Consider the following 22,167-nt stretch of genomic DNA (forward strand, 5'->3'; position numbering starts at 1 on the left):
GTACCCGCAAGGTAACCCCCCAGGAGATCGCTTCTCCCAGGGGGTTATCTGATGTGGGGAGGAGCCATGAGAGCCACTGAGGGACCCCAGAAGAGCAGGTTTGGGGCTACTTCATGCAAAACGATCTGCACAGTGGAGGTAAGCATGATATGTTTGTTATTTAAAAAAAAAAATTAACGCTAATGCTGCGTACACATGATCAGACTATCGGGCGGACTTAGTCCAGTGGACAAACCGCTGGGCTTTGCAGAGGAGGTCCGCCAGACTTTCTGAACGAGCAAACCTGCCTACACACGCACACACACACCCGGACTTTTCTGGCAGACTCGGTCCGGCGGACAATCCGCCAGACTATGGCGGGAGTCCGTCGGACTTTTGAAATGAACGAACTTGCCCACACACGGTGAAAAGTCCGTTCATTTTGAACGTGGCTCCAGGTAGACTGGACTAGTGAAGGAAGTCAATGTCGCCGCCTCCATCGGCGAAATTGACACCTCGCTGTCCCTGTTACCTGGTATGGATTTAAAGGGGAAAAAAACGGTGTGGGGTCCCCCCCAAAGTCCACAGCAGACCCTTATCCGAGCACGCATCCCGGCCGGTCAGGAAAGGGGGTGGGGACGAGCGAGCACCTCCCCCCCTCCTGAGCCGTACCAGGCTGCGTGCCCCCCACCCCAAAGCACCTTGTCCCCATGTTGATGAGGACAAGGGCCTCTTCCCGACAACCCTGGCCGTTGGTTGTCGGGGTCTGTGGGTGGGGGGGCGATGGGCGGATTGTCCGGCAGACTCTGGTCCACTGGACCAAGTCTGCCGGATAGTCCAATCATGTGTACGCGGCATTACAATCACTTTAAAATAACAGGGGCAGAAGATTTAATAGATGGAAAGTTGTAAAAATGACTGAAGTTCTGCTTTAATGATAGAGATACCAGTGAGATTTCCATGGAGTGCAGCCTAATTTTTTGCTTTGATAGGTTTACAGTAGTTCTATATTAAAGTTAGGTCAGGGGTCTCAAACTGGCGGCCCTCCAGCTTTTGCGAAACTACAAGTCCCATCATGCCTTTGATGTTTAGGCAGGGTTGCTATTAAATGTATTTACCAAGTGATAGTTGCTTTAGCCAGTTGCTAGGAGGTCAATTGATTTCACCCTAATTCTGGAATTGCTGCACTTCTCTCTTGTGTCACTAGATGGCCAAGTATCTGGTGACATTAGAAGGTCAGGGCATTGCAAGGACAGCTTAGGAAGGAATAGGGTGTCTCAGCCAATGGGCAAGGATTTTCTTGGGTCCCTTGGCCTGCTGGGAGAACCTATTTATTTGGGTGGAGTCAGGTGATTCGGTTTCTGTGCGATCTGGACACCTGCCTGGGTGGACATGTGTCATATTGCTCTGGGCTGCTAGGCCAGAGATCTAAGGCCTATCCTGGGGACATTTGGTTGCCAGGCTATCTGAGAGACTATTCAGAAGTAGTGCAGTGTTGGGACTGCGGTCTTGTAGTCCAACCAGAAGTAACGGTTCCACCGGCGGGGAACCAATCGTGGTCAGAAGTAGAGGGGTAGCTGTCGCCACTAAGGGACCATTCACCTTGTTACTGGAGACCATTGTGAGTAAGCTGAGGCCAGTACCAGAGCAGACTTCTCGCCAGCAGGGATGGTGAAGAAGTGGAAAAGCATCAGCAAGTGCCAAGTCAGAGACCCAGCGGGACAGCAGAGGTGAGAGTTGTGGAGTGCCAAGCCAGGGATCTAACGTGTCAGCAAGGGTAAGGCTTGAGGAGTATCTGTGAGTGCCAAGCCAGGGACTTATTGGGGAAGCAGGGGTGACGATTGAGGAAGATACTGGGTAAGAAGATTGGAAGAGCTCATGGGATCCAGTGGCAGTGGATCAGGGAGTCTAGGGAAAGACTGAGAGCTCAGTGGAGTGAAGTTCTACAATAGGACATTATAGAAGAAGTAAAAGAGTTCCTTGCAACCTTTGTTAGAAACTGTTACAAGACTGGTGCCATAGGAGACAGCGTTCCTACTCATACAGATGTGGTGTCTGGCTGGATACCATTGCCTGCATGGCTGTCTACCTATAGAAGTCTCAGAGTCTGGGAATTAACATTACAACTACTTAAAAGTGTCCTGGTCCCAACCCTCTCTCCCATGGTTCTGTTTAAGAGACAATAAATCTCTTGCATTCAAGAAGTGTCTGGAGCCCATCAATTCACCTTGCATTACACCCAACGTGCCTTGTAATCCACTCTACATAGAAGGATGTCAGCTGTCCCTAACTCTGGAGGTCACCATTAGGTCTAGGAGGCTCGGGACTTTGCTACACTTGTAAATGTCAGCCTTGCAATGCCTCATGGGACTTGTAATTTTGCAACAGCTAGTAGGCCGCCAATTTGAGACCCCTACCTTAGGTGTACCATGGAAAATTCTACTCCTATACAAGACAATGGCAGGTCACAGTAATCCAAGCAGTTATATAATGCCAGGGCTAGAACCAAGGTGCCTTGCTATCTATCACTAAGGGAGGTCAACAATTTGGAGACATTTCAGTGATTTAACCTTTACTATTTTTCTGGTGGCAACCCAAAATGTGTGATTTTTCTTTCACGTTAACTCTTGATGATAACAGTAAACAGGAAAAATAGAGAGGGTAAATCTATCTAATGGGGGCACAGACAGCAATTAAAAAACGGACAGGGGTTCTAATCCCTCTCCTTGACAGATCTGTCATGTATAAATTCAATCAGACAGATGATTACTGTTAAAGCGTTTGTTCAGAGTAAATTTTTTCTTCATTTTGGATAAAGTTGGGGAGGATAAGAATCCTTGTCAAGTTTATAATGCTATCTGAGGCTCCAAGAGATTTCCTCTTACTTCCTGTTCGCTTCTAATGTTTTACCAGACAAGACATGGGGGGACAATTTCAGAAAATAGAAATAATGCTTTTCCTTAGTAAATTAGGGGAAGGCTAGAGTTCCCGTCAGATTTATACTTTTTGTGTCCTGGTCTGGTGATCCTTCCCCACATAATCAAAAACTAGAAACAAGATTTCATCTTGACATGCACTTTAATAACTTCTCAACTCCTTACCATTCCCCTCCTGTCTGTGCAGCATTTAATGGATATCTGCAGGTCCAGAGGTAATATTACCTGCTGTTGATGGATCCGTATTCACTTCAGTTGGATGACCTCTCCTTTATAAGGCTGTCTTTGTACGGGAAGTGGCTGACATACCTGTACAAACATATTGTCATTAATGATGTGATGAGATGAGAATTCTCTCTCTTTCATTATACAAATTGCTACACACGCCGCCTTTCTCTGCAGTCACAAACACAGATGAGGACATTCATGAAAATCTGCTCCATGAGTTCAGCGCCACCATTTCTTTACATCTATTTTTATTTCAAAATAAATAAGCAAAGAAAAAAAATAATGGCACCCATCCAGTGGTCCCTTTCCATTTCTGTGAGATAACGGATGGTTTACTGCCCTTACATATCATGTATGACTGTATACAATGTGTGTACTAACTGTATTCTAAAAGAGGACAATAATTACAAATATTCACCAAGGAAGGAAGAAAATGGATAGAAATTTCTATCCATGACGGTTAAGGGAAGGTAAGAAGTAAGATTTGACATCAAAGACCAGAAAGGAAGGAAGGAAGGAAGGAAGGAAGGAAGGAAGGAAGGAAGGAAATGGATAGAAATTGCTACCCACAAGGGTTAAGGGAAGGATAGACGTACAAATTGACATCCAAGACCAGGAAGAAAGGAAGGAAGGAAGGAAGGAAGGGAGGAAGGAAGGAAATGGATATAAATTGCTACCCACAAGGGTTAAGGGAAGGATAGACGTAAAAATTGACATCCAAGACCAGGAAGGAAGAAAGGAAGGAAGGAAAGAAGGAAGGAAGGAAGGAAGGAAGGAAGGAAGGAAGGAAGGAAGGAAGGAAGGAAGGAAGGAAGGAAATGGATAGAAATTGCTACCCACGATGGTTAAGAGAAGGATAGAAGCATAAATTGACAAATTGACATCCAAGGGATGGAAGGGAGGGAAAGAAAGAAGTAGGAAAGGAAAGAGAAAGAAAGGAAAGAAGAAGTAAAGAAAGGAGATGGAAGGGAGGGAGAAGGAAGCTAGGGGCTGATAAGAAAAGGAAGGAAAGAAGAAGGAAGTACTTAGAAAGAAAGGAAAGGAAAGGAAAGGAAATAAGCAGGAGAAGGAGTAGGAAAATCAGAAGGAGGAGATGAGGAGGAGGAAAAGAGACAAAGGAGAGAAGGGAAAAAGGGAAAGGAGATGAAGCAGAGGAGAAGGCGGAAAAGGAGCAGGGGAGAACAGGGAGAAGGAGGAAAGGCGAATGGGGGGGAAGGAAAAGGATGAGGAGGAAAGGAGAAGAATAAGGGAGAAAGGAGAAGGATAAGGAGGAAAAGAGCAGGAGGAGATGGAGGAAGGGGGACTTAGGAGAGGAAAGGAGAAGGAGAAAGGAGATGGAGGAAAGAAGGAGGAAAGAAGGAGATGAAGAAAAGAAGGAGAAGGAGGAGAGGAGAAAAAGAGAAGGTGTAGGCTCAGAGAATGAGGAAAGAAGGAGGAAATGAAGTCATTGGATAGAATTTGGAACCCAAGATAGTGAAGAAAGAGAAAAAGGATGGTGGTAAGGTTATCACTGCAATATATGGACAACTGCAAAAAGAATAATAGACTAAGGATAATAGAATAATAGACTAATAATAAACTAACCATGTCTCTCCTGCCTAGGCAATATATTCCTATTTCAGTGAGATTGGAAGAACCCCCCCCCCCTCCCCCATAGAAAGTCTGAAAAAATATATAGAATGCTAAAACTCTATTGCCTGGCAAACTAATGGACATCGGAGGCATCCAATAATCTATAGCAAATTTAAAGGTATAGCGCCAACTCTACCCGATTCTCCTTTCATATCCCATAATCTAGAATACCTGGTGCTGGTGTCAGCCCGTGAAAAATATTGTGCTGTCAGAATAAATTTTGTTGCATAGTAGGTGGAGCTAAGATTAATAGCTCATTTTTTTGGGATATTTAAGATCTTTTTTGGCAAGTCATATTCGTATTCAGATTTATAGCTGCACTTTGGACAAATTGTAACAGCCACATTATTGTAGTGGATTTAAAGACTCCTAATGGTAATGGAATATCCCTGGACCTGATTAGTAACTTAAGTTTTCTTTAGCTGGATATAAAAGCAACTTGCAGAGTAAAATACATCATTTTCTGCTGACTTACATCATCTCTTTGTAAGACACGGCTGTAGACATAGTCAGAAAACGGTTTGCGTGGAATATATTTGCCATGGCCTGGGACGGCGTGCAAGGTACCATTCTCGTACACTACCCTGCCGCCGGCGATAGTCACCAGAGGTACTCCGTGGCAGACCATACCTTCAAATATATTGAAGTTCACGGCCTGGTGGTGGGTTTTAGCAGAAATTGTCCTGTAAATAAAACAAATATTTTAATATATAAAAGTTATATCCATGTATAACATCAGTGACAAAGTGCTGACCAGTGTTCAACTTCAGTAAAGTAAAATTGGTTAGTGAAATGACAATACTATTCAAGGAGGGGCGACAGAACGAAATCAATTCTTTGATGTTAAGTTGGTTTTAAGTATATATAAACCCATTTCTGTAAACAAAAATCTAAATCCAAGAACAAAAACCTAATATATTGCAGCTTACTGGCCCTTACGGGCCCTTAGATATGGTGGTTGGATTTGTTTTTTTGTTTTAGGGTACTTTTATTTTCTGTTATTTATTTATTTATTTTTTTAATCCTGCTCCCTATGAAATAGAAAAAATGGGAAATGTTTGTAGTCTAAATCAGAGGAGCATTCCATTCTCAACTAGGGTTCCCCCAGAGGTTGTTAAGGGTTCCTTGAGCAATTTCTGCCTCTCAAAAAGTTCCCATAGAAACCAATGATTTTAGCCAACTGTAAGAGGGAGATTTTCCCAATGATCACAAATATAAGGAGCATTCTTCCCACTGATCATCACACTAATGTACAGGGTGCTCTAGATATAGTAATTATTATTAGGGGTTCCCTGAAACTGGAAAGTTATTTCAAGGGTTCCCCCATGTTAAAAAGGTTGAGAAAGGCTTGCCTAGGGTGATAACACTGTTCCTCCAGTGTGTTCAGGGAGTGAAAGTTGTCATCCTAGGATGAGAAGTGTTTTCTGATAGTATCACTGGGGGAAAATAAAGGAAGAAATGTAAAAAAAAACGAATGCTGTCACCACATATAAATACTGGTAAGCTGCAATACAATTTTTGTTCTTGGGTTTAAATACACTTAAAAGGGACTTCACTCCTTCAGTTTTCTTTTACCCAGCTTACCTGTTATGATGGCGGGGCGGACTGACCATTCGGGCACTTGAGCACTGCCCGAGGGCCCCATGCCACTAAGGGGCCCCATCAGGGTTGCCAGTCTCAGTAAAACCAGGGAAAGTATGTAAAAATATGTTTTTTTTAAATCTCAAGATTATAGCTGCCTCGCCTCTCCGGTATCTTTTCAGTGTGTGTATGTGTAGTCTGTGTGTGTTTATTGTGTGTCTGTCTGTGTATACTGTATGTGTGTGTATGTGTATACTGTGTGGCCCCATAATCTATTGCCTGGGGGCCCCATAATCTCCTATTGCCTGGGGGCCCCATAATCTCCTATTGCCCGGGGGCCCCATAATCTTCTCCTATTGCCCGGGGGCCCCATGAGTTGTCAGTCCGCCCCTGTATGATGGCTTGTATTCAATTCACATATCCATCTGCCTAGTGAATCTAGTGTGGCCCCACTGTGCTGTTCAGATTTTACAGCCCGGGTGCCATGCGGCCAGCTTGGTCCTTCTTAGTCATTGTGAGTCAGCTGCCTCTTTTAGGTTCAGGTGGCTGGCCCACAATGGTGTGTACCAGCTCTGCCCATGGCTGCTGTATATCCCTATTTTGCAGCCTTCTAGAATATGTGGTGAGGTTATCCCAGGAGGCTGCAGGAGAAGGGGGCACATCTTTCCTGCCAAGTGAGAATGGTGGGAGGGGAGCAGGGCCAGATAAAAAAAGCAAACAAAAACCAAAAAAAAAAAAACCTGTGGTTTATATTGAGAAAGAGGGGAGGAGTGAAGATCTGCTGAGTTCTTTTTTTTTGCATTATAAACAAAAAAGGCAAATTTTGAAACAAAAAAAAGATATTTTTTACTTTCTGCTATAAAACATATCCAATAAAAAAAATGTTAAAAATCGAATTTCTTCGTAAATTTAGGTCAATATGTACAGTGCCTTGCGAAAGTATTCGGCCCCCTTGAACTTTTCAACCTTTTGCCACATTTCAGGCTTCAAACATAAAGATATAAAATTTTTATTTTTTGTGAAGAATCACCAACAAGTGGGACACAATTGTGAAGTGGAACGAAATCTATTGGATAATTTAAACTTTTAGCAAATAAAAAAACTGAAAAGTGGTGCGTGCAAAATTATTCGGCCCCTTTACTTTCAGTGCAGCAAACTCACTCCAGAAGTTCAGCGAGGATCTCTGAATGATCCAATGTTGTCCTAAATGACTAATGATGATAAATAGAATCCACCTGTGTGTAATCAAGTCTCTGTATAAATGCACCTGCCCTGTGATAGTCTCAGGGTTCTGTTGAAAGCGCAGAGAGCATCATGAAGACCAAGAAACACACCAGGCAGGTCCGTAATACTGTTGTGGAGAAGTTTAAAGCCGGATTTGGATACAAAAAGATTTCCCAAGCTTTAAACATCCCAAGGAGCACCGTGCAAGCGATCATTTTGAAATGGAAGGAGTATCAGACCACTGCAAATCTACCAAGACCTGGCCGTCCCTCTAAACTTTCAGCTCAGACAAGGAGAAGACTGATCAGGGATGCAGCCAAGAGGCCCATGATCACTCTGGATGAACTGCAGAGAACCACAGCTGAGGTGGGAGAGTCTGTCCATAGGACAACAATCAGTCGTACACTGCACAAATCTGGGCTTTATGGAAGAGTGGCAAGAAGAAAGCCATTTCTCAAAGATATCCATAAAAAGTCTCGTCTAAAGTTTGCCACAAGCCACCTGGGAGACACACCAAACATGTGGAAGAAGGGGCTCTGGTCAGATGAAACCAAAATCCAACTTTTTGCCCACAATGCAAAACGATATGTTTGGCGTAAAAGCAACACAGCTCATCACCCTCAACACACCATCCCCACTGTCAAACATGGTGGTGGCAGCATCATGGTTTGGGCCTGCTTTTCTTCAGCAGGGACAGGGAAGATGGTTAAAATTGAGGGGAAGATGGATGCAGCCAAATACAGGACCATTCTGGATGAAAACCTGTTGGAGTCTGCAAAAGACCTGAAACTGGGACGGAGATTTATCTTCCAACAAGACAATGATCCCAAACATACAGCAAAATCTACAAAGGAATGGTTCACAAATAAACGTATCCAGGTGTTAGAATGGCCAAGTCAAAGTCCAGACCTGAATCCAATCGAGAATCTGTGGAAAGAGCTGAAAACTGCTGTTCACAAATGCTCTCCATCCAACCTCACTGAGCTCGAGCTGTTTTGCAAGGAGGAATGGGCAAGAATTTCAGTCTCTCGATGTGCAAAACTGATAGAGACATACCCCAAGCGACTTGCAGCTGTAATCGCAGCAAAAGGTGGCTCTACAAAGTATTAACGCAAGGGGGCCGAATAATTTTTCCACTTCACAATTGTGTCCCACTTGTTGGTGATTCTTCACAAAAAATAAAAATGTTATAGCTTTATGTTTGAAGCCTGAAATGTGGCAAAAGGTTGAAAAGTACCTCCCTACGCGCGTTTCGTCACAAGACGGACGAGTTCACGGGATGCGCATGATATAATTTATTTAAATTTTTAATCTCTCAAGCTAATTTTTGTATCCCTTTTTTGTCACTATTTTCCTTTGCGATTATTGATGAATTTTTTGTGATTAGAGATTTTTTGAGTAGAGTTTTGTTTGTTAGCGCAGCTCACTTTTTTTCACTTATTCAGTCTATTATCGGAGTATTACGATTAGGGTTGCTGCTTGTAGGGAATTTATTTACATTTTCTAAATTTTTTTGAATAGCGCGGTTTACTCTTTATATCGTAATTATGGTAAGTCATCCAGGTCCTGAAGCTGCAAAGCAGCCCCAGACCATCACGCTACCACCACCACGTCTGACTGTTGGTATGATGTTCTTGTTATGAAATGCTGTGTTAGTTTCTATGCCAGATGTAATGGGACGCACACATTCCAAAAAGTCAAATTTTTGTTTTATCAGACCACAGAATATTTGCCTAAATGTCTTGGGGATAATCAAGATGTTTTTTGGTAAATATAAGATGAGCCTTTGTGTTCTTTTTGGCAGCAGTTAGTTCGGCTTTGGAACTCTCCCATGGATGCCATTTTTGCCCAGTCTCTTTCTTATTGTTGAATCCTGAACACTGACCTTACCTGAGGCAAGTGAGGCCTGCAGATCTTTAGGTGTTGTTGTGGGTTCTTTTATGACCTCCTGGATGAGTCATTGTCATGCTCTTGGAATAATTTTTGTAGGCCGGCCACTCCTACGAAGGTTCAACACTGTTCCAAGTTATCTCCATTTGTGGATAATGGCTCTCCCTGTGGTTCACTGGAGTTCCAAAGTCTTAGAAATGGCCTTAGAAAAACCGTTCCTAGACCGATACATTAACCGCTTGCCAACTGCCTCACGCCGATATACCTCGGCAGAAGGGCTCGTACAGGCAGAATCACGTACCTTTAAGAGGTGGCCAGCGGGCACGGGCTCCCACGGCAAGCTCCGTGAGTTGGGTCGCAGGTTCCACAGACTCAACCACCGCGATCATCTCATGGGGAGGAAGAACGATGAGATGCTAATGTAAAAAAGCATCTCCCCGTTCTGCCTAGTGACAGTATCACTAATCTCTGCTCCCTGTGATTGGAGCAGAGATCAGTGACATGCCACACAGCCACACCCCCCCCACAGTTAGAAACATGCCCCAGGACACACTTAACCCCTACACTGCCACCTAGTGGTTAACCCCTTCACTGCCAGTGTCATTTACACAGGAAGTGCATTTGTATAGCACGGATTGCTGTATAAATGACAATGGTCCCAAAAATGTTTAGAAAATGTCTGATGTGTTAGAAATATTGAAGAAACCGCGCTAATGTAATACAGGTAGTAGAAAGAGTACATAAATAAAGATCGGAAAAAATTAAAAAGATTTTTTTTTAGAAAGAATAGGTTGCAGCCACCCCAGCAAAGAAATCCCCACAGGGATTTAAAAAAAAATTAAAATTATTAATAAAAATGCCATAAAACTATCCCCTATTTTGTAGACACTATAATTTTTGCGCCAACCAATCAATAATCGCTTATTGCAATTTTTTTACCAAAAATATGTAGAAGAATACGTATCGGCCTAAACTGAGGAAAAAAAATGTTTTTAATGTATTTTTGGGGGATATTTATTATAGCAAAGCATTTATTTAGCATGTAAAAAATAATGCGTTTTTTTTCAAAATTGTCCCTCTTTTTTTGTTCATAGCGCAAAAAATAAAAAACGCAGGGGTGATCAAATACCACCAAAAGAAAGCTCTACTTGTGGGAAAAAAAGGACGTCAGTTTTGTTTGGGAGCCACGTTGCACGACTGCGCAATTGTCAGTTAAAGCAATGCAGTGCCGAATTGCAAAAAGTGCTCTGGTCAGGAAGGGGGTAAATACTTCTGGGGCTGAAGTGGTTAACATTACTTTCCTTCTAATCTATTCTTGGAATTTTTCTAGATTGTGGCATCATGTATGACTTTTTGCGATCTGTTAGCATGCTTCACTTTGTCAGACAGCTTCTATTTATGTGATCTCTTGATTCAACAGGTTTGGCAGTAATCAGGCCTGGGTGTGGCACGTGAAATTTAACTTAGCTTTCCAAAAAATTGTGGTTAATCACAGTTCATTCATGATTCAGCATGGGAGGGGGGAATTACTTTTTTTTTTTACATAGGGCCAGGCAGGTTTGAACAGCTTTTTTCCCTTAATAAATTAAATAATAATTAAAAAACTGCACAATATATACACATACATACTCGTGAAGTGGTTAAAGTGGGTGTATATCTCTGAAATTACAAATGAGCAAAGCATATCCCTCTATAGTGTGTACTTGCCTAAGAACCTAGCATGATTTCTATCTTCTCTCTGATTGCACTGCTATCTGCATGAGCCACTTCTGACACTCATTGGCTACACCAGACAGTCCCATGAGTTGTCCCCACTGACCCTACCCCCCTTACAGCACACAACAGGTGATTGACAGCCTAAGCTGTGCATGTTTCCCTCTGAGGCTGTATAGAGGAGTTGTGTTCCTTTGCTCCACTCAGGTATCAGATTACACCCAGCTATCTGCTCTATGTGTGCAGTCTGTGATATCAGATCCCCACTCCCTGACTTTGATCCGTATTCTTTAGAATGCTGCATTAAAGAGAGGGCTGCAGATAAATGGGCACAAATTATGCAGGCCGAGCTGTGTACCATCTGAGGCTAGTCACTTCACTGGGTATATGTAATGCTAGGTACACATGACCGGACTTTGACGGACTAGCTCCGACGGTCTTCCCGACAGACTTTCGGAGGCGTTCCGACGGACTTTCTGAACGAACGGATGTGGCCACACACAAACACACCAAAGTCTGACGAACTCGAACGTGATGATGTGTGACCGCACTAGAATAAGGAAGTTCATAGCCAGTAGCCAATTACTGCCCTGGCATCGGTTTTTGTCCGTAGGACTAGCATACAGACGAACGTATTTTTCGACCGGACTTGAGTCCATCGGAAAGATTTGAAACATGTTTTAAATCTTAAAGCGGTTCTGCACCTTAAAAAAAAATATTAAAAGCCAGCAGCTACAAATATTGAAGCTGCTGACTTTTAATAAATTGACACTTACCTGTCCCAGGGTCCAGCGATGTCGGCGGCAGATGACGAACGATCGCTCTTTTCTCTGCTGCCCCCGCCGCCATCCTCTGTCAGGGAATCGGGAAGTGAAGCGTTGCGGCTTCACTGCCCGGTTCCCTACTGCGCATGAACGAGTCGCGCTGCGCGTCTCTGCTGGTCCCTGCTGTGTCCTGGGAACTGTGTGTTTCCCAGAACACAACGGGGGGGGGGGGCATCTGCGGCGGTCTGTCCCAAAAGTGGGTGCAGATACCTGGATTATGCAGGTAACTGCACCCCCCTGAAAGGTGCCGATTGTGGCACCGGAGGGGGGGAGGGATCAGATGAGCGGAACTTCCACTTTAGGGTGGAGAACCGCTTTAAGTCCGTCTGATTTTTAGACAGCAAAGATCCGATGAAGCCCACACATGATCGAATTGTGCAGTGGATTTGTTCTGTCGGACCTAGTCTGTTGAAAAGTCCGGTCGTGTGTACACGACATAAGGGTTTAGCTGATGTGATATGTTACAATTATTTGAATGAGGTTATGGCTCCAGATATTGGATGGGCCAGGTGGGGCACAATGACCACATGTATACCAATTGTCTGAAACTCTAGTGCTAGAACCAAGAATGATCTGTAAACTATAGAAATCAAATTCCAGGCTTTAATATCGCGGGATAATGAAACGTGATCTGCGACAGGCTGTGACTCTTTGCTGTATTTTGGCATACTAACTTCATTTCCAGAACGTGTCTTCTGGCTGATTTCTCCAGAAAATCAATTTTTCAGACCCTTGGACAAACCTCCAAGATAGAGCTGCACAGGATCTGAAAACATTCTGTCCCAGCTTGATAAATCTAGGTCAATACGCTCGCACTGCTTCACCTTCTCTTCGGAAATGTTCTCGCCTTTGAAATATCACTGCCTTATTTTGCCTTTAACCTTTTTCTGATTGCACAAACAGTCTGAAGGGATTATTGCCACTCTGGACACATTTAATGGTGTTAACCTCTTTTAATTTATAAGTGGCGGTGTCGGAGCTGGATACAGATGCCGCCGGGATGTTCCGGTGTGTACTTTGTCACCTCAGGAGAAAGCAGGCTGATGAAAAGTGGCAGGACGCACAGCGCCTGCAAACACGGTGACAAGCTCTTCTAGATGGGCTCCGACGCTTACCTGGACCAACGCACGTCAACAGCGGCAAATTATCTTTACCGGGGGGCTAAAAATGTAACTGTGGGCTACAAGTAAAATTAATCTGAACAGCTAATGCCGTCCAGTAAACGCTGTCCTGTGCTAAAGTCTGATACCCCACCCAAAGTACTTTAACCACTTGACCTCTGTAGGATTTACTCCCCATCATGACCAGGCTATTTTTTGCTATACAGCACTGCGTTACTTTATGAATAAATCAAAAGACAATGGAATACCCCGTGCTTAGACTAAAATTAAATGTGTGAATAATATCTAAGCTGCTCCCCTCAAAGTGCAAAAATTTGCCTTCGTGAGATGTGGGTTGTAAGTGATAAAGGGGCGCGGAATATAATAAACGTTAAATAATAACAATAAAGTGCTCTAGTGCTTAATAAACCTTAAATGATAACAATAAAGTGCTCTAGTGCTTAATAGTACCGCAGGTATCTTACTAGTCAATACATGCTGCAATATACATTGAATACATAAAATCAATCAACTCAAACATATATATAAAAAGTATCCATGTACATAAAAAATAGTGAAGCTGAAGAAGGGATAAATCCTGTGTCCCGTCACCGCTTAGGAGAAATGCACAAACACGTCACCCGGTGAATTATGGTAAGTAGCCTACTCCCCGACTAGGGATGAGCCGAACACCCCCCGGTTCGGTTCGCACCAGAACTTGCGAACGACCCCCGCGTTCGGTACGAACGTTAGAACCCCATTGAAGTCTATGGGACTCGAACGTTCGAATTGGAAAATGCTAATTTTAATGGCTAATATGCAAGATAGTGTCCTAAAAAGGGTTTGGCGACCTGCCTCCTGCCTCAGGGGACATGGGTCAATGCAAAAAAAAGTTTTAAAAACTACCGTTTTGGCGGGAGCACTGATTTTAATGACGATTAAAGTGAAAAAAAAAAGTGAAATATTCCTTTAAATATGGTGCCTGGGGGGTGTCTGTAGTATGCCTGTGAAGTGCCACGTGTTTCCCGTGTTTAGAACAGTCCCTGCACAAAATGACATTAAACGGAAATAACACCATTTAAAACTGCTTGCGGTTTTAATGTTATATCTGGTTCCTGCAATATGGTTGAAAATCATTGAGAAACATGGCATGGGTAGCCCTCCCTGCCCATTACCAGCCTATTTGGGTCTTGTACACATATTAAGGGGAACCCCGTACCCATATAAAAAAAAAGGAAATGCGTGTGGCCCCCAGGCCCTATATACTCAGAACAGCAGTATACAGGCGGTGCAAACAAGACAGGGACTGTGTAGGTTTGTTGTGTTAAGTTGAATCTGTTTGTCATTTTCAACTGGTACATTTTTAAAGTGTAGCTCCAGTCAAAAAAAATATTTAAGCTTTTTGGAAAACATAGGGAAGGGTTATCACCCCTGTATAATTTGTTTTGTCGTCCATCTTTTTTCATCTCACTTGCTGCTGTCTCCTTGCGTTTGCAAGTAGGAGATGTTTGTAAGTTGGATGTTTGAAAGTAGGGGCCTGCCCTATATTATAGCGGTATGTACTGGGTACAGAGCACGCAGACAGCACGCACTATCTCCTAACACTACTGACTGCAAGCTCTATTATTAACCACTTGTTAGCCCAATGTTTGCATAAAGTGAAAGATGAAGTTATGCTGAGTAAATAGATATCAAACATGTCACTCTTCAAAATTGCACATGCCCGTGGAATGGCGCCAAACGTCGCTACTTAAAAAATCCCCATAGGCGACGCTTTAAATATTTTTTTACTGGTTACATGTTTTGAGTTGCAGAGAAGGTCTAGGACTAGAATTATTGCTCTCGCTCTAAGATTCTCGGCGATACCTCACATGTGTGGCACATGCGAGCACATGGGGACATGGGCGCTTTAATTTTTATTTTATTTTTTTATTGTTCATTTTACTTTATTTATTTTAGTTTGACATTTTTTTCCCCCAAAATATATTTTTGATCACTTTTATTCCTATTACAAGAAATGTAAACATCCCTTGTAATAGGAATATGGGGTGACAGGTCCTCTTTACAGTGAAATCTGGGGGGTCAATATGACCCCACATCTCACCTCTAGGCTGGGAAGCCTGAAATCAAAAATAAAAAAAAGATTCTGGCTTTGATCGTACTGGCGAGTTGGTAGAAGCACCGGAGGGCGGTGAGGGGTGGGGGGCGTCTATGGCTGGGTATTTCAGGGTATCACCGAGTATGGCTGGGTATCTCTGAGTATGGCTGGGTATGGCAATTTATGGCAGGGTATTACAGAGTATTGGCGGGGTATTGGCGGGGTACTACAGAGTAATAGCAGGGTACTGCAGAGTATTGGGGGTACTGCAGAGTAATGGCGGGTACTGCAGAGTAATGGCGGGTACTGCAGAGTATTGGGGGGGACTGCAGAGTAATGGGGGTTACTGCAGAGTAATGGGGGGTACTGCAGAGTAATGGCAGGGTACTGCAGAGTAATGGCAGGGTACTGCAGAGTAATGGCAGGGTACTGCACTGCAGAGTAATGGCAGGGTACTGCACTGCAGAGTAATGGCGGGGTACTGCAGAGTAATGGCGGGGTACTGCAGAGTAATGGCAGGGTACTGCAGAGTATGCACTGGTATTGCAGAGTATTGGCAGGGAATTGAGGGGTTAAATTCGGTGAGCAGCGATGTGGGCACTGCAGATGCAGCCCACATCGCTGCTGACACCGATCTCTTTCCCCTCCGCTGTACCGATCGGTACAGAAAGGGGAGGGAGGAACAGGCGTCATAACATGACGCCGGTTTGTTTCCAAGTGATCACTCCGTCATTTGACGGAGCAATCACGTGGTAAACAGCCGCTATGAGCGCCCGTTTACCGTGATGCGCCGGGTCCTGCGGACCCGGCGGTCACGGATGCTCTCGAGTGCGCACACCTCGGGGCACGGGAGAGCAGAATTCTGGGAGGCCGTTAATTAACGGCCTCTCAGAGTTAAACAACCGCCCTGAAGCCGTTAATCGGCAATGGGCAGTTGTTAAGTGGTTAAAGCTAGATCACTAGCTATATAGGTGAGGTGAATATAGTGGTGTATACTGCAGTCAGGGCACAGACAACAACCACTACACAGCAGCAAGATAGGAAATCAGCCAAAAACGATTGGTGTGTACTGTGTTGAAGGTACACAGAACACCCACTGCTTCAGATGCAAAGTAACACACTACAGGAGGCCGCCTTAAAGGCGGCTTTATATAGTGTGGGGCGTGCACTACACAGCCTGAGCTATGATTGGCCACAGGCATCCTGCCTGTGGCCAATCATAGCTCTCCTCGCTGCCGGCGCTGCGATTGGCCAAGCATGCGGGGTCACAGTGCATGCTTGGCCAATCATCGGGCAGCAATGCACTGCGCCAACGCAGTGCATTGTGGTCTGCGCGCGCGTCACTCGAATTTTGACGCGAACGGCCAAAACGTTCGGAATTCGCCGAACGCACGAACAGCCAATGTTCGAGTCGAACGTACGTTCGACTCGAACACGAAGCTCATCCCTATCCCCGACTCACCTTGACCCCTTTGTTTAAAAGGAAGGTCAAGTGAATCTTTAGCAGGTTTAAGGAACTGCCAACCTTGATGGGGAAACTCTGCTTAGGTGTACCAGAAGTGTTGTTTCAATTTACGTTTGCTCAAGAAAAAATATAGAGAGAACCGGACCATGGCATAATATCGTTTTATATAAAATAACATAAAAAACAAAAATAGCCAAATGGCCTCTTGCTTTAAAAGTGCCAATGCCTCTGCACTAGAGGGAACGAATGTATCAGACCGGGTGAGTTGGAACCTAGCCACGCCGCTTCCGCTGCTTGAATTGGCATGCGTTCCACCCCCTGGATCTCAGGAACCAAAAGTTCGGAGCGAACAATGTGACCGGACTGTGCGTCAACATACGTTTCGTCGTAATGACGTCGTCAGGAAGCGTTACTTTAACCACTTACTGACCGCCCGCGGCTATTTTACGGCGGCTGTTTGAAGGAGGTTATTGTTGTTATGGCAGCAGCTAGCCAGCTGCTTCAGCAGGCGGTCCACTACAAGATAAAAGTGGTCCCTGCGGCGGTACAATTTTTTAAACATCACCTATGGAGATTTTTTTTTTTTATTCTTTATTTAAGGAATGCTGAATATACAAGTATGCAAAAAAATACAACATTACAATTATCTGTATCTATTATCAGTTATTCATAAGACAAATAAAATAATAACTCCCACAGGTCAATGTACATTTATGTGGTAGTAATCAAAGTTTTGTCTAAACGTGTTAGTGAATCTAGAAATGATGGTTAACAAGTTTCAACCAGCTTTATCTAGCAGATAAACTGGGACAGTCAGAGCACCCTTCTATCCGGAGAGAAAAAATAAACTGAACATAGTTCCAATAGACCTGTGCTAAATAATTAGTACTAACAACTGGGTGGAGGTAAGACTAGCTCATGCCTGTTAGCCAGGTATTAAGGTAGTATATTTTAGTGAACTCGTTCTAAACGTCATATTTTGTTTAGAAAATGGTTCACACTCCTAGGAACCTGGGAGTGGTACCAACATGGGATATGGCAAACCATAGTATTTTCTTATTTATGGGAAAAATAGGTGAGTGACACCAGTGGTGTCATTGAAGAAAGGAAGGGATAGAAATAGAGAGGAGCAAGAGTGGGGAAAAAAGCCTATGGAGATTTTTTAAGGGTAAACGTTTGTCGCCATTCCACGAGCGGGCGCAATTTTGAAGTGTGACATGTTGGGTATCAATTTACTCGGCGTAACATTATCTTTCACACTATAAAAAAAAAGCTGCACAAATACGGTGTGAAAAAAAGTATTGCAACGACTGCCATTTTATTCTTTAGGGTGTTAGAAAAAAAAAGAATATATAATGTTTAGGGGTTTTAAGTCATTTTCTAGCAAAAAAAAACTGTTTTAAACAAGTAAACACCAAAATCCAAAACAAGGCGGGCCCTTAACCACTTTCAGACCAGACCATTTTGCTGGCTTAAGACCAGACCACTTCGGAAACTGCGATTCGGCACTGCGTCGCTTTAACTGACAGTTGTGCAGTCATGCGACGTGGCTCCCTAACAAAATTGATGTTCTTTTTTCCCAAAAATTGAGCTTTCTTTTGGTGGTATTTGATGACCTCTGCGGTTTTTATTTTTTGTACTATAAACAAAAAAAGAGCGACAATTTTGAAAAAAAAGCATTATTTTTTACTTTTTGCTATAATAAATATCCCACAAAAATATATATAAAAAAAGTTTTTTCCTCACTTTAGGCCGATACGTATTTTTGGTAAAATCAAAATAACAATAAGCGATTATTGATTGGTTTGCTCAAAATTTATAGCGTTTACAAAATAGGAGATAGTTTTATGGCATTTTTATAAAAAAAAATTTAATTTTTAAAAGTAAAATTAACAATAAAAAAAAAATGTAAGCGCCCCTGTCCCCGTGAGCTCGTACGCAGAAGCGAACGCATACGCAAGTCCCACCCACATATAAAAACGGTGTGCAAACCACACATGTGAGGTATCGCCGCGAACGTTAGAGCGAGAGCAATAATTCGAGCACTAGACCTCCTCTGTAATGCAAAACATGTAATCAGTAAAAAAATTTAAAGCGTCGCCTATGGGGATTTTTAAATACCAAAGTTTGGCGCCATTCCACGAGCACGTGCAATTTTGAAGCGTGACATGTTGGGTATCTATTTACATTTGCATCTATCACATTATGCAAAAAAATTGGGCTAACTTTACTGTTTATTTTTTTTTTAAGCATGAAACTGTTTTGTTTCTGAAAAAAACGTGTTCGAAAAATTGCTGCGCAAATACCATGCGAGATATGCAACAACCGCCATTGTATTCTCTAGGGTCTTCGCTAAAAAAACATATATAATGTTTGGGGGTTCTATGTAATTTTCTAGCAAAAAAATGATGAATTTTACATGTAGGAGAAAAATGTCAGAATTGGCCTGGATGGGAAGTGGTTAACTAAATAGGCAAAAAGCCAAGGGGGGTGAATACTTTTGCAAGGCACTGTACAATGCAAATATACTCTATTGGAGTGCAAGAACCGCTTGCGCCCTACTAATGGAAGGATAGCAAGACTACAAGTATGGGATATTTTACCTGGGGACACCCAGGGACTAAAGACAGCTGACCCTGTTAGAAAAGAATATTTTATAAGATGAAAATTCTCTACCACCTAATAATATTACAATTGTAGCTTGGAAAAACTAGCCCTTTCATTGTGTTTTATATTATTATGTTTGTGCAGCTTTCATACTGCATGGAAAGAAAAGGAAAAAAGGAAGGAAGGACAGACGCGAAACTGTGCGTCGTATTTTAGGGCTGCCTGCTCATTTCAATGGGCAGCTCTTTGTGTGTGAAATATGCAAAAAAAGATGTTGGCCAGATTTAACAAATTTCCGCCCATATAACCTACTTATACAACAGCTCTCTGTCTATCTGTTCTCCCCTTCTATCAGCATGCTTCCTGCACTGCAACATGCCTGAATGGCCCCTCGTGCTGCTTCTACCCCTTCAGTCCGAGCTCTGCGTTGCAGGGACTGTAATAGGAGTCAAATTCAGGCGCTTACACTTTTTCCATAAAAAATAAAATAAAAATACATGCAATGAGGCATTAATGATTACAGAGCTGCATTCATTTGTGCCTGTTATGTCTGCCTGGGGGTTAACATTTAAAAAAAAAGCTGTCATTCGGTATGCTCATGTCCACACACATAAACACATCTAGATCTTCACTAGTGCAAAAACAAAACTGATCATTAGAAGAGCTCAGTGTGCTTTTTACCTACACTGCACAACGCTCAGGTTCAAAAATAACCTCCCCACCATCTGTCAAAACCAATCACTTTCTGCTGGTTTAGCAGTCATGGTGAATCTGTCACAAGCAGCCAGTGAGGGCCCCCATAACAAGTCTGGTTCATTTGAAATGCAGCAAGCCTGTTTTCCTTCTCGGTGTAGCCACATGGAAGATTACAGCGTCTGTCTTCACATTTATTTAGTATTGCTTTAAAGAGAGTCTCTAGCTTCACACCCTACAAAACACGTGCGTCTTTCCTTGTCCACATGCATGTTATTTGTTGGATGTGCACCTAATTTTAAAGAGAAAATATAGCATATTGTACATTTTATATTGCCTTTATTATTTTACATTACGTACATGTATGTGCCTTATTATAACCCTTTTTTTTTTGCATATGAATATTTTAGTATTTAATTTTTCCAGGTAGCAGAGTATCTAAACCTTCAACTAAAGCAAATTAGTTGCTGCATATGTTTCTGTATGTTACACATTTAAACCTTTTTAAATATATTCTGCTTTCAATTAAATAATACTAGTAATATTCATTCACAAGAGGTGACAACACTGTAGCTGAATTGGTAAAAGGTTGTCACCCTCTCTGTACAGTCTTTAGTTGGGCTAAAAGCCAAAACACAGTGCGCTGGCTGTTCAGCATCTGCCAGTGTTCCATCAGAATTGGTGACCCGTCAGATTAGGTAACGGAAGTGACGTTCTGTCATGCGTCCACCGCTACCAGGGTTAATCATCTAATAGAAAGTCAGAAGAAGGCAGCGGACATCTTAGTACACCCAGCTACGTCTTGAATTGCACAGTAATTTTAACAATAAAGTGAATTTATATACTATATTTATTTATATACGCTCACATTTTTGCTAAAATTACTGAAATTACTGAAATTCAAGACGAAGCTGGGTGTAGTAAGATGTCCTCTGCCGCCTTCTTCTGACTGCAGGTGTTTTGGCAGATGAGCAAACCTGGTAGCGGTGGAATGCATGCGCAGATGATGAAACGTCACTTCTGTTACCTAATCTGTTGGGTCGCCGATTCTGACAGAAAACCAGAGTGCTATCTGTTCTCCAACCGACAGTGCAGTGTTTGAGCCACAACATGCCCTGCATTGTACATGCCATTCATAAAATGCAGAGCATAGTGTGGAGATTACTCCATCTTGAGTGTTCTCTGCTTACCACTGCAGAGAAAGCAGAGGTGTGGTCATGGTGAGGCCATATAATAGTTACATAGTTACATAGTAGGTGAGGTCAAAAAAAGACACAAGACCATCAAGTCCAACCTATGTGTGTGATTACATGTCAGTATTACATTGTATATCCCTGTATGTTGTGGTCGTTCAGGTGCTTATCTAATAGTTTCATGAAACTATCGATGCCCCCCACTGAAACCACCGCCTGTGGAAGATAATTCCACATCCTTGTCGCACTTACCGTAAAGAACCCTCTACGTAGTTTAAGATTAAACCTCTTTTCTTCTAATTTTAATGAGTGGCCACGAGTCTTGTTGAACTCCCTTCCGCAAAAATGTTTTATCCCTATTGTGGGGTCACCAGTATGGTATTTGTAAATTGAAATCATATCCCCTCTCAAGCGTCCCTTCTCCAGAGAGAATAAGTTCAGTGCTCGCAACCTTTCCTCATAACTAATATCCTCCAGACCCTTTATTAGCTTTGTTGCCCTTCTTTGTACTCACTCCATTTCCAGTACATCCTTCCAGAGGACTGGTGCCCAGAACTGGACAGCATGCTCCAGGTGCGGCCGGACCAGAGTCTTGTAGAGCGGGAGAATTATCGTTTTATCTCTGGAGTTGATCCCCTTTTTAATGCATGCCAATATTCTGTTTGCTTTATTAGCAGCAGCTTGGCATTGCATGCCATTGCTGAGCCTATCATCTTCTAGGACCCCCAGGTCCTTTTCCATCCTAGACTCCCCCGAGGTTCTCCCCCCAGTGTATAGATTGCATTCATATTTTTGCCACCCAAATGCATTATTTTAAATTTTTCTACATTTCCCTGCTTTACAAATGAACTCTTACCCTAGGTTTACATCTATGCAGTTGCAGTTGATGCGGTTTTTCTAGGCACGTTTTGCAGTGCATTTTACTTTTTTGAACCCGCAATTTTGATGTGTTTTTGCATGCAGTTTTAATGTTCGCCTTTTTTTTCTCTTTAATAAACTGTGAA

General features: G+C 42.9%; 1 protein-coding gene across 3 annotated transcripts in view; it reads right to left on the reverse strand.

Annotated features, from left to right (window-relative positions):
* Window positions 1–22,167, reverse strand: part of DPYS (dihydropyrimidinase) — a 145,587-nt gene that overhangs the window by 21,063 nt on the left and 102,357 nt on the right. For all 3 annotated transcript variants that reach the window (XM_077493158.1, XM_077493159.1, XM_077493157.1), the window contains exons 8-9: window positions 5,251–5,458; window positions 3,141–3,224 (exon numbers count right to left, since the gene is read on the reverse strand). In XM_077493158.1, the coding sequence (XP_077349284.1) occupies window positions 3,162–3,224; window positions 5,251–5,458 (271 nt within the window). In that variant the 3' untranslated portion in view covers window positions 3,141–3,161. The remainder of the gene's footprint in view (window positions 1–3,140; window positions 3,225–5,250; window positions 5,459–22,167) is intronic.

The sequence above is a fragment of the Lithobates pipiens genome, unplaced genomic scaffold (assembly GCF_037356315.1).
Source record: "Lithobates pipiens isolate NorthernLeopardFrog02 unplaced genomic scaffold, aLitPip1_a1.2 Scaffold_19, whole genome shotgun sequence".
Taxonomy (NCBI): Eukaryota; Metazoa; Chordata; class Amphibia; order Anura; family Ranidae; genus Lithobates; species Lithobates pipiens.